At 51.4% G+C, this 12,717-nt stretch overlaps 1 protein-coding gene across 3 annotated transcripts; it reads left to right on the top strand.

Annotated features, from left to right (window-relative positions):
• Positions 1-1,181: 1,181 nt before the first annotated feature.
• Man2c1 (mannosidase alpha class 2C member 1) lies at positions 1,182-12,657 on the top strand. 3 transcript variants are annotated; one of them, XM_031345891.1, is made up of 26 exons: positions 1,196-1,400; positions 1,683-1,805; positions 2,098-2,221; positions 3,666-3,736; positions 5,192-5,369; positions 5,623-5,812; positions 7,165-7,271; positions 7,438-7,548; positions 7,756-7,848; positions 7,964-8,080; positions 8,291-8,386; positions 8,466-8,611; positions 8,960-9,083; positions 9,432-9,553; positions 9,649-9,734; positions 9,822-9,977; positions 10,151-10,265; positions 10,389-10,505; positions 10,712-10,816; positions 10,895-11,051; positions 11,146-11,289; positions 11,582-11,691; positions 11,788-11,867; positions 12,026-12,174; positions 12,254-12,363; positions 12,443-12,657. In XM_031345891.1, the coding sequence occupies exons 1-26, from the start codon at positions 1,222-1,224 to the stop codon at positions 12,567-12,569; spliced, it is 3,237 nt and encodes a 1,078-aa protein (XP_031201751.1). In that variant the 5' UTR covers positions 1,196-1,221; the 3' UTR covers positions 12,570-12,657. The 3 variants fall into 3 exon arrangements, with proteins under 3 accessions (XP_031201750.1, XP_031201751.1, XP_031201749.1); XM_031345889.1 differs by having other exon boundaries at positions 1,199-1,400; positions 10,164-10,261; positions 10,411-10,505; XM_031345890.1 differs by lacking the exons at positions 11,582-11,691; positions 11,788-11,867; positions 12,026-12,174; positions 12,254-12,363; positions 12,443-12,657 and adding an exon at positions 11,465-11,581 and having other exon boundaries at positions 1,182-1,400; positions 10,164-10,261; positions 10,411-10,505.
• Positions 12,658-12,717: the final 60 nt, after the last annotated feature.

Genomic DNA, 12,717 nt, shown 5'->3' with positions numbered 1-12,717 from the left:
TGGCATGGACTTTCTGAATAACGGACTAGCTGTCATAGAATTTGGCAACTCTCACCTAGTCAGTTATAACCAGGTATGTTATCTTCCATTTAAAAATCCTCAGTCAGTGAGATGGCTCAGCTGGTCGAGGTTCCTCAGACTCCCCAATTCTGGGAAAATAGGAGTGTGTCACCATATCCTCCTTTTAGGGTGTTTTTTGTTACAGGAGGATAAGAAAACTCTTGAAAGTAATCAACAGCCTAATGAAAAAACACTATGGGACAGTGACTGAGGCAGCATGCCAGGAAGAAAGAGTCTAGCTCAGCTGTGGTTCACCTCTTCCCCTCTATTTCCTCAAGACTGCTGGTCTAGAAGGATGGGGAGCATGGGTCTGACCAGCAGCAGCCTGGACACTTGCTACCTATGTACTGTGTACAGCACCTTCCTGCAGATCAGGATAGGATTTCAGGGCCCTTTTAGGAGAAAAAGTCTTTGTGACCAATAAAACAAGGGCCTTAGCTCGTTTTCACAAGTTATTTTAATTGATGTTGTATATTTCTTAATTGATCATTTTTCGGGGTAACCAGCATTTGGAATGTAAACCTGGTTATTTCCATTAAAGCAGGCTAGTTAGATTCCTCCTGTATTTTTTCTCCCAGACTCCTGCAAACGTTAAAGCTGGAGGTTGGCTCTTGGCATTTAAGCTTCCTTGAATTTGTTGACCTGCGTCAGGTCAAAATTCTGGACATCTGGGTAATGGGCAATGGTGATGTATGTAATGGAGGGTTACTGGGGTAACCTTTTCCTATATTTCTGAAAACACCCGAGACAGCCTGGCGCTTCTCATGTTATGCAGTTACCAATGCTTGCATAAGTGAATAGAATAGAAAACTAAACTTTTTCCAGGGGTTCCCTCCGTATCCCTTGCCCTTCCTTCAGAATGCCAAGTAGCCCAGGGTGTACTCAAAATCGCCACGTTGCCGCAGATTACTTCAATTTACACTTCCTCTTCTTCGAACTAGGGCTTTGTCATCCTAGGCAAGCACTCTCCTTACTGAACCACATCACCAGCTCAAACTTACCACTGTATTTAAAAATAATTTACCCAGCTGTCAGAAAGCTAGGGAAGAGAACCACGAAGGCGCAGCTTCCGGGTTTCACTGCGAAGGCTCCCCCAAAGCCAGCCTCTTACAGAAGCCGTGGTGTCCCAAGAAAAGCTGCTCGGGTTTGTAAGCTGATTGGATGCCGGAACCTTTGGTTCCAAGCGGTGCAACAAGCCGGCAGCACCAAGGATCTTCCGGGGAGGAAAGGGGCATCGCCATGGCGGCAGCGCCGTTCTTGAAGCACTGGCGCACCACTTTCGAGCGGGTGGAGAAGTTCGTGTCTCCGATCTACTTCACCGACTGTAACCTTCGCGGCAGGTGTGGCCCTGGGCCTGCGGAGCCGCAGACCACATCCGCACGCTCTTCCCTTCCCTTCCGGAGGGTAACAGGCTGTAGCCACCCGAGCCGCAGAACAAAGTTCCCGCCACAGACAGGACAGGGGCTGGGGAGCGAACGGTAGAAGTTGGTCCGTGCCGCTGAGCTGCCAGGCAGTCCTCACGGCGTTAGGCCAAGGGAGAGCGTTTTGCCAGTCATCGACTGGCTCACGGGTGGAACAGGGTCGCGGCTTCGAGCATGTGCCCATCAGCTGCTCCTGCCTAGGCTCTTCGGGGACAGCTGCCCGGTGACACTCTCCAGCTTCCTGACGCCGGAGAGGCTTCCCTATGAGAAGGCGGTGCAGCAGAACTTCAGCCCTGCGCAGGTCGGCGACAGCTTCGGACCCACGTGGGTAACTCCCAGTTTGGCGAAGCTCCGCCCCACGACCAAAGGGCACTCATTATCTTGGCCCTAGTCTGCTATATGGCAGAGAGTGGCGCCCTCTGCTGAGAGAATCTCCTTTATCCTTCCGTATCTTCACGAGTATTTTCATCCCTGCTGCCTTTCCCTTTATTTTTCACCCATTTCTCTGATGCTGTACATGCGTGGGGAAAATCTTAAGGCTCCGCTGACATTTAATTCAAGCAACTATGTCAGAAGAGTGTCCACTCCTAAGCCCATCAAAACGGCTCTCTTACAGATGGTGGACCTGCTGGTTTCGGGTAGAACTGGTCATCCCTGAAGTTTGGGTGGGCCAGGAAGTTCATCTTTGCTGGGAAAGCGATGGAGAAAGCCTTGTCTGGCGTGATGGGGAACCTGTCCAGGTGAGGTGACCTCCCTAGAGCCAGATACAGCCATAGATTAGCCTGGTTTTTGAAGAAGCCACAGCTGAATGACTGGATCTCCATAGTGGTTTTGTGATTTCAGAACTGAGGAACTTGCCATTTGGACACCAGTGTTAAACTCCCAGTTGTCGTAAACTAGTTTTATTGTATATAGTACATATGAATTGGGGGAACTTCAAATCATTCTAGAATAATACAAAGTAAGATATAAAGTTATCTTCCCATGAATAATGAACTTCTTTTAATTGTATATCACATTCCCCAGATATTAAATGTTAAATGTCATACCAGGTTTAATCTTTGTAATCCTATGTGATAGGACTTTGTGTCCATTTATAGATTAAAAAGCTAAGATAGAAATTTCTTCAGTGATCCATACAGCTCCCATTTCAAAGTCCAGTATCTGGGGTGAGAATTGTCCTAAAAGAAGTCAGAGGCCTATTCAACCTTCCTCTCTTCGCTGGCTAAACATATATGTCCCCTGGCACCACCTGACAGAACACTGGGGATGAGCTGATCTATCTCAAACCCCTTGGACTTCTTTTTTAATTAATATAACCCAGAACCTTCACAAATTATAGACAAATGTTCTCACCACTGAGCTAACCTATCCTCTACCTTCCGTTTAATTTGAGAAAGGGTCTTGCTGAATTTATCCCTGTTAGTATCCTCCACCATGGACCTCCCAAGTAGCTAGAATTATAGACCTGTGTCAATATATTCCATGGGATTTCCTTTTATACATTCATGAGTAGAAAGACCTCCAGAAGCAACTCCAGGCTTCCTAATCCTTGCCCAGGATCCTTCCCATAAGACCATCTGTAGGGACCTTGAAAGTTGGCCCAAGACACCCCAAAAGCCAGCACAAATGAAATTGATTTGTCTCAGAGGGACAGAGGGCAGGGAATAAGAGACAAAGACAGGGGAGGAGAGAGAGGACAAGGGAGAAGGGGAAGGGAACAAGGGAGAAAAGAAAGAGGTATTTGTCTCAGAGGACAAAGGACTAAGAAAATGGCAGTTTATAAAGCTACAAGGAGAAAGCCTGTGTTGGGATGAGGTAGTCCACCTCAGGAGGAGGAAGTAGCATAAGGGAATAAACCTTGGTGGCTACCTTTAGGGATGTAATCTAACAGTTTTACAAGGCAGAGGGAAGTAGGGAGAAGGGCAAGCCTGACAGAGCCATGCTTGCCAAGCTCCAGCTGGCCAGAGTCCCTTCAGCACTGCTAGCAATTATAGGCTGTGTGCTGGTTGCTGGTGGGCGGAGCACTTGCCCTGAGGTTCCCTGATTCCTTTGTCCCAGCCTTTCCTGGTATAGAGGACTCAAGGCTGGGCACCTGGATAGCAGAGCCTGGCCCCCATTGGCTTTACTTGTCCTTCGAATTCTCTAACGGCCTCAAGTCCTGTCTTCTCTTTTCTCTACCAGGGTTTGACCAAAGAGGGTGAAAAGACCAGTTATGTCCTGAGCGAGAGACTGCTAGCAGCAGACCCTCGGAGGTGAGGGTTCACTTACACGGACATGTACACATAAATTAAATCTTTTTTTTGTTTGTTTGTTTGTTTTTGAGACAGGGTTTCTCCATATAACCCTGGCTGTCCTAGAAATCACTCTGTAGACCAGGCTGGCCTTGAACTCAGAAATCCTCCTGCCTCTGCCTCCCAAGTGCTGGGATTAAAGTTTATGAGCCACCACTGCCCGGCTCATAAATTAAATCTTAATATGTCCTTTCTCATGGTAAATAAAAAAGAACATGGAGAAATGAATTACTCCTATTATCCTTCCCCCAGGGATGCCATTCGTCACCCCCATCTTTCACTAGATGAAAATTGTTCCTCTGATATTTTATACCCTACCTTTTACATTCCACTATTTCATACTGAAGGATTGTCTGTGTTATACCATGAAAAGCTAAGATAGTGGGTTTGGCCGTTTCTTGTTGTTTGTTGTTTTGTTTGAAACAGGGTCCCATTGTATAGCCCTCGCTGTCCTAGAACTCACTATGTAGACCATGTTGGCCTTGAACTCACATAGATCTCTACTTGTTTCCTTCCTCCCAAGTGCTGGGATTAAAGTTGGGTGCCACCATGCATGATTACTGCATTTTATATTTAACTGTACATTTTTTTTGTTTTGTTCTCCTGTTTTGTTTTTTAGTTTTGTTTTGTTTTTGAAACAAGGTTTCTCTGTGTAGCCCTAGATGTCCTGGAACTTGCTCTGTAGACCAGAGCCTCAAACTCATAGATCCATCTACCTTTGTCCTGCCTCCCAAGTGTTAGGATTAAAAAGGCCTCTACCACCACAGCCCAGTGTTAACTGTACATTGTTTCAGATTCCTCCAAACACTGGGAATATGGTAAGGTGGCCTTGAGGGATAGTCGGAAATATTCATAAAGTTATGAAACTGCTGAAGATTCTAGAAGAACTTACTGAGGACTCCATTGCCAGACTAGGAGGGCTGGAGTCAGAAAGGCTTCCCTAATGATGCTGAGTTTAGCTTCGGCAGAGGAAGTGCTGCCTCCAGGAACAGCAGTATCGCTCATAGGAATCCAAACGTAGCCATAGCAGAACAGTCCTCAGCAGGACATGGGTTTGAACTGGTATTTCTTTTGTTTGTTTTGCTTTTCGAGACAGGGTTTCTCTGTGTATCCCTGGCTGTCCTAGAACTCACTCTGTAGACCAGGCTGGCCTCGAACTCAGAGATTCGCCTGCTTCTGCCTCCTGAGTGCTAGGATTAAAGGCGTGCGCCACCACTGCCCGGCTGAACTGGTATTTCTACCATGATCCTCCCATACATAAACCTGACATCCCGTGGCTTCTTCTGGAAAGTGGATCCTGGGAGTCAATGGTTTGGGGGTGGGGGGTGAACTGAACACCTCCTACTTGCACTCTTGTCAAGCTCCTAGCATCTTCTGCCAGTCCACTGGCCTGATACTGCCTCTCTATATTTATAGCTTGACTCTCTATGTGGAAGTAGCCTGCAATGGGCTTCTTGGGGCTGGAAAGGGAAGCATGATCGCAGCCCCTGACCCGGAGAAGATGTTCCAGCTGAGCCAGGCCAACCTGGCTGTGTTCCACCGGGATGTCCACAATCTCCTGGTCGACCTGGAGCTGTTGCTTGGTGTGGCCAAGGTACAGGAACCCCACCCCCATCCAGAGCCCTGCTCCAGGCACATTGTTTCTTGGATCAGATCACTAGAACTCTGGGAGTCCAGAGTTAGAGTAGAGTTTTCCTTTGTAAACAGGCATGGAATTGAGTTGGGGTACCAAAAGAAGTAAAGGGTTAGAAGTAGGGAACTTTGCTGAGAACTCTTGAGAGGCCAGCTGGAGCCTTGTTCTATAGTAGTCCTTGAGGAGTCTTTTAAAGTACAGAACCCTGATGCAGGGCCTCGGGGAGGACAACCAGCGCAGCTTCCAGGCCCTGTACACAGCCAACCAGATGGTGAACATATGTGACCCTGCACAACCTGAGACTTATGCAGCAGCCAAAGCCCTGGCCTCCAAGTTCTTTGGCCAACATGGAGGTGAAAGCCAGCATACCATCCATGCCATGGGTCACTGTCACATTGATACAGGTAAGGCACCACTGTTTGTTAGCATGCCAGGCGCCCTTAAAGCCTTGGTTGTGGCTGAAAACTGCAATATGATTCTTGGTAATCTTTGGCCTTCTTGGACCTTATTTTTCCCCTTGTGTAAAATGAATCAGGGATATTGGATCATGGGCTTCATTGGCTGTGACTTGCTTAATCTTCCAACAAAAACTGATAGCTCACGAAGCCCTGTGGCAGACACTGGATAGGTAGCGTTGTGGAGACTGGTAACCACAGAATGGCCAGGTGTGGTGAGACCTGGGGCCAGAAGCGGTATTTTACCCAGCTAGGTTAGGGAGTTTGAGATTTCCTAGCAAAGTGACATTTGATTTAAGTAACAATGAATAGCTGAGTGTGCTGACACAGGGGCCAGGTCAAGTGTTCAGCTTTGAACCTGAGTTTGTAGTATCCTTGAGAGTTTTACATTCTTTGTTTGCTCATTGTTACTGTGTTTAAGTCTGGGTCTTTGCTATGTAGCACTGGTAGGTTTTGAACTGATAGCAGTCTTCCAGTTTAGCTTCCTGAATGCTGGATTACAGGTGCGAGCCACCACACACTGAAATGCATGCTTGTTTGTTTGTTTGTTTGTTTAAAGATTTATTTTTATTCATTTTCTGTGTATGAGTACACTGTAGCTGTACAGATGGCCATGAGCCATCGTGGTGTGTGGCTGCTGGGAATTGAATTCAGGACCTCTACTGGCCCTGCTCGCTCTGGCCCCGCTCGCTCCTGTCTTCAGACGCACCAGAAGAGGGTGTCCGATCTCATTAAGCATGGTTGTGAGCCACCATGTGGTTGCTGGGATCTGAGCTCAGGACCTTCAGAAGAGTAGTCAGTGCTCTTAACCGCTGAGCCATCTTGCCAGCCCGAAATGTGTGTTTTTTAACAAGCTCCTTGCTGTACTGATTCAGATGCAGCTAAAGTTTCTGAACGTGGAACAAGGGCTGACAAAGCTGAACCTGAGGCCTAGAGGTCAGGAGCAACTGGAGGTCATACAACCTGCCCAGATAAGCCCATGCTATGCCTTGTGCTAGTACCTCTGCCTCTGGGGAATCTGAGCCTTAAAGTAAGGCTCCTCCAAGACCTGGTACCTGTGTCTCCTGGCAGTTATGTCCTTCCTGCCCAGCCCACTCCTCCTACCTTACAGGAGAGATATGAAGTAACAGTGCAAGAGGGGTGCCACATAGGTTTGCCCCGGTAGACCTAGACAGGGAGAGGGTGAGGCTGGCCCTCTGGAGCCTTGGGCTGGGTTTGTCAGGCTTTGGGTTCAGGGAAGGGCTGGTGATCTCTAAAGAGCAGGAACCTTGTTATCTCTCCACTCTGCCCCCGACCCCCAGCCTGGCTTTGGCCCTTCAAGGAGACAGTGAGGAAATGTGCCCGGAGCTGGTCGACAGCTGTGAAGCTCATGGAGCAGAACACTGAGTTCATCTTTGCCTGCTCTCAGGTCAGAGGGCAGCTGTGTGGAGCAAGCGGGCCTAAAGTGGGGACATCAAAGGCCGAGAGTGTTCCTTACCTTCAGCTACCCGCAGGGCCACTGGGTGCTTGACCGCGAGTAGTGTCCTTTTTACTCCTGGCCTCCTAGCCCAGCTTCCACCCTATGTTCCCCACAGGCACAACAGCTTGAGTGGGTCAAGAGCCAGTACCCTGGTCTACATGCCCGGCTCCAGGAGTTTGCCTGCCGAGGGCAGTTTGTGCCTGTGGGGGGCACCTGGGTAGAAATGGTAAGTGCCTGTTCCTAGCACTAGCCTCTAGCAGCTACTCAGTTAAGCCTGAAATGAGCAAGATGGCCTCTTCCTGGGGTTATAACCCTGTGTCAGCGCACCCAGTGCACCTTCACAACAGTGTGAAGTTGACCCAGGGTCCTACCTGTGTCTAGTCTGGTGCTAACTCCAGCTGTCTTGCTGTCCCCTATCCCTCCTTACCAACAGGATGGGAACCTTCCCAGTGGAGAGGCCATGGTGAGGCAGTTCCTACAGGGCCAGAACTTCTTTCTGCAAGAGTTTGGGAAGATGTGCTCTGAGGTAGTCTGGGAGCTGGCACACTAGGCTATACACAGGGGCTGCTGGGACTTGGCCCACATACAGAGGGCTGAGGCCGAGGCAGCTCCACTGAGAGCTGAGAGCCTTCTTCCCGCAGTTCTGGCTGCCAGACACGTTTGGCTACTCAGCACAGCTCCCCCAGATCATGCAAGGCTGTGGCATCAAACGCTTTCTGACACAGAAACTGAGCTGGAACTTGGTCAACTCCTTCCCAGTAAGCAAGCCCCAGGGACCGGGGTTGCAGGGTCTGGATCACATTTGGCCCACTCATCCCTTTCCAGGCTCTTAAGGGGGCCTGGACGGACCACCATAACCTTATCCAGAGTGTGGTGGGCCTCTGCCTGGCTCACAGCTAGCATAGATGTGGGTGGCCAAGGTTGCCTCAGGCCCCGCCCATCTCTGCCCCGCCTGTCTCTGCCGCCAGCACCACACCTTCTTCTGGGAGGGGCTAGACGGCTCCCGAGTGCTGGTACACTTCCCACCTGGAGACTCTTATGGAATGCAGGGCACTGTGGAGGAGGTGAGGGGACTCATAATGCTGGGGACTTAAGAGAGGGCTGGGTGTCTTGTCCTAGGCTGACCCATCCCTACTCATCTAGGTGCTGAAGACGGTGACCAACAACCGGGACAAGGGGCGGACCAACCACAGTGGCTTCCTCTTTGGCTTCGGGGATGGGGGAGGTGGCCCCACACAGACCATGTTGGACCGATTGAAGCGGCTAAGCAACACTGATGGGCTGCCCAGGTCAGGCCTGAGCCAACATCAGCCCTTGGCTCTCAAGCCACTCTGGTGTAGGTCTGCCCTGGAGCCCTTGCCTTGCGCCTGCCCTTTGTTTATATACGAAGCTTGACTCCTCCACTGGATCTTGTATCTCCCAATGCTGACACATCAAGCAAGCTTCCACTTGGGGATACGGATACAGTGCAGGGAAATTCTGAGGTAGAAAGGGGCTTGAGGCCAACAGAGTGCAGCTCTATATTTAGGGAACTGGCTAGGAAGTGGCTTCTTTGTTGGGGCCTCTGGTCTGTACTGTAGACAAAGGGCAGACGACAGGACTCCCAACTGGGAGCCCAGGCTTGTGGTCTTCCTCAGGGTGCAGCTGTCTTCTCCTGGCCAGCTCTTCACAGCACTGGAGAGAGACTCGGGACAGCTGTGCACATGGGTTGGGGAACTCTTCCTGGAACTGCACAATGGCACCTACACTACTCATGCCCAGGTCAGGGGCAGGCTACCAGCCTAGTAAATATAGCATGGCCTTGATAGGCATAGGGCTTTTTGGGGAAGGGTGGGGAGGGGCAGAGCTAGAGCTCAGGGGGCTCCTTCTCCAAGTAGTGGCTTGGAAAAGAGGCACCAGTGCTGGGTTAGTCCCGAACACAGGCAGCAGGTGGGACAGAGCCTTTCCAGAGGAGGAGGGCTTGGTTGGGAGGTCACTGGAGGTAAGTTTCCTATGAGAGACCATGTCCAAGAGGCCTTGGGAGGCTGTCAAGGGTTCTAAGCAAGAGAGAACTTTGGAAGGCATCCTGGGTCACATCAGAACTTAAGCTGATCCTCTCCCCGGGCACAGCTCAAGAAGGGGAACCGAGAATGTGAGCAGATTCTTCATGATGTGGAGATGCTCAGCAGCCTGGCCCTAGCCCGAAGTGCCCAGTTCCTATACCCAGCCGCCCAGCTGCAGCACCTCTGGAGGTCAGTCAGGTACCCCTTCCTGCTGTTCACCTGACTTCTCGCCCTGCCATAGCCTGCCTCTCCCACCCTTCCCTGTCTGCCTTTGATCCCTGTAGGCTCCTACTCCTCAACCAGTTCCATGATGTGGTGACTGGAAGCTGCATTCAGGTGGTAGCAGAAGATGCCATGAGCTACTATGAAGGTGAGGCCAACCTTCGAACCAGTCCCTCTGCTCTAAGGGCCAAGTGGGACCCGCTGCTCACCCATGCCCTAACCTATCTCTCTTCAGACATCCGTTCTCATGGCAATACACTGCTCAGTGCTGCAGCAGCAGCCTTGTGTGCTGGGGAGCCAGGTCCTGATGGCCTCCTCATTATCAACACGCTGCCCTGGAAGCGCACGGAAGTGTTGGCACTGCCCAAGCCTTGTGGGGCTCACAGCCTAGGTATGAGCTGAAGAGGAAAGCTGGTCCTGCAGCATGGCAAGGATACTCCCCCAGGGATCTTTATCTTGGGGGTACCCCAACCTGGAGAAAAGTAGCTATGTACTATCCCATTCAACCTATCCTTAACCTGAGCAAGGTTTCTAGACAGTTAGAGAGGCTACACTGATGCTCAGGCCTTGTCCCCAGCCCTGGTGACAGTGCCCAGCATTGGCTATGCTCCTGCTCCCACCCCTACTTCACTGCAGCCCCTTCTACCCCGGCAGCCTGTGTTTGTGATACAGGAGGTAAGTCCTAGCAGCTTCCAATGGGGTGGAGCCTAGTCTGGGATTCTCCTTGGTCTGGAACAAGGGGCTGGGGCAATGCACAGATTTAGAAGGGTTGGGCTGGGGGAAGGGAACACTACTTACTCAGCTCAAGGACCCTCCCCTCCAAGACTGACGGTTCTGTGACTCTGGATAATGGCATCATCCGGGTGAGGCTGGATCCAACTGGCTGTCTTACTTCCCTGGTCCTGGTGGCTTCTGGCAGGTGCTGACCCTTCACTATTCTTAATCCCATGCCTGACTAGTTTATCCCAAACTATACCATCTTCCCTCTGTTCCCTGGCCACTACACTATTCAAGTTGTTTACAAGTACCTCTAGGCTGGAACCTATTCATGGAGCAGGGTAGGCTGGGCTAGTAGTACCCTGACCCCTGGCCCTATTGATACCACCAATCACTATGTCCCTCCAGGGAAGCCATTGCTGAGGGAGCCCTGGGGAACCAGTTTGTGCTGTTTGATGATGTGCCATTGTACTGGGATGCATGGGATGTCATGGACTACCATCTAGAGACACGGTACTTACTGGGCAGGTCCTGGGGATAGTTGTGCATACATGCTTCTCTGGCTTAGTGCCTCCCACCTTCATCCCACAGGAAGCCTGTGCTAGGCCAGGCAGGGACCCTGGCAATAGGTATTGAAGGTGGCCTTCGGGGCAGTGCCTGGTTCCTGCTACAGATCAGCCCCAACAGTCGGCTCAGCCAGGAGGTTGTGCTGGATGTTGGTTGCCCCTATGTCCGCTTCCACACTGAGGTAGAAACAGCAGGGAAGTGGCCTTCTTTCCCAGGTATGGCTGGTGAGGAGGCCTAAGACCCTTCTCTTGACCCCACCCTCCATTCCACTTCAGGTGCACTGGCATGAGGCCCACAAGTTCCTGAAGGTGGAGTTCCCTGCTCGAATACGGAGCCCCCAGGCTACCTATGAGATCCAGTTTGGGCACCTGCAGAGGCCGACCCATAACAACACCTCGTGGGACTGGGCTCGCTATGAGGTCTGACATGGGGACTGGGTGGGGCTTGGACTCACCCCTGTCTGAGGAGAGACTGTTTGTGGGTTGAGGGCAAGAGGAAAACAATGACTGACACCTGTGCTTTCTAACATGGGCCAGGCATTTGCTACATGCTTTACTTTGGTTTGGTACTATAGCCACTGTTACCGTTTCACAGATGAGGAAGCAGGCAGACAGGTGGGATGGCATGTCCCAAGCTTCCTAGAGTGGCAGCTAGGACGCAACCATGGGCTCTGGGATGGAGCCACCCATAGGCCTTGGATCTGCCCTTCAGGTGTGGGCTCACCGCTGGATAGATCTGTCCGAATGTGACTTTGGGCTGGCCCTGCTCAACAACTGCAAGTATGGAGCCTCAGTACGAGGCAATGTCCTCAGCCTCTCACTGTGAGTGCAGTACCCGCTAGGTTCAGGGCTGGCTGGGGTTTGTGGGAGCTTCCTGAGCTGGGACTTCAGCCCTCTCATCTCTCCCTCCCACTCCAGGTTGCGTGCACCTAAGGCTCCAGATGCTACTGCTGACATGGGGCGCCATGAGTTCACTTATGCTTTGATGCCACACAAGGGTATGTACCACGGTAGCAGGGCCCTTCTGTGGCTCTTGACACCTCTGTGCCCTTTCCTGAGGTAAGGGGTAAACCAAGGCAGCCCAGCCCCCAATCTCGTCCAGAGGCACTGCGGGGAGCTCCCACTGTCCACATGTCTCTTTCTGGTCACACCCCAGGTTCCTTCCAAGAAGCTGGCGTTATCCATGCAGCCTACAACCTCAACTTTCCCCTGTTGGCACTGCCAGCCCCAGGCCCGGCCCCTGACACCACCTGGAGTGCCTTTTCTGTATCTTCACCCGCAGTAGTGCTGGAGACCATCAAGCAGGCAAGGGCAGAATAGACGGGGAGGTTTCTGGGATGCACAAGTTCTTGGCCCCGCTGACTGTCCTGCCTTCCTCTACTAGGCCGAGAAGAGCCATCAGCACCGCACACTGGTTCTAAGGCTGTACGAGGCTCACGGCAGCCATGTGGACTGCTGGCTACACACATCACTGCCTGTTCAGGAGGCCACCCTGTGAGTGGAGACATAGAGGAGGTAGAGGTGGGAGTCCTGCCCTTATCGGTCCTTATGGCCTCTCCTGTTCTCCATCTAGTTGTGACCTCCTGGAGCAGCGAGACCCCACTGGTCACCTATCCCTTCAGGACAACCGCCTGAAGCTCACCTTCTCTCCCTTCCAAGTGAGATCCCTATTGCTTGTGCTTCAGCCTCCACCAAACTGAGTCGATTGTAGAAAGCTTTGAGAGCTCCTCATTTCCACCTCCCCAGCCCAAAGCATCTTGTGCAATAAATGCTTAGATTAGCAACCCTGTGATGGTGCTTTGCTGTCTCTCATAAGGCTGCTCTGCATGGGCTGTAAGGAGGGAGAGA

This window comes from Mastomys coucha, unplaced genomic scaffold (genome assembly GCF_008632895.1).
Source record: "Mastomys coucha isolate ucsf_1 unplaced genomic scaffold, UCSF_Mcou_1 pScaffold23, whole genome shotgun sequence".
NCBI lineage: Eukaryota > Metazoa > Chordata > Mammalia > Rodentia > Muridae > Mastomys > Mastomys coucha.
Note: the sequence above shows the minus strand (reverse complement) of the source record. Positions and strands in the feature narration are given on the sequence as shown.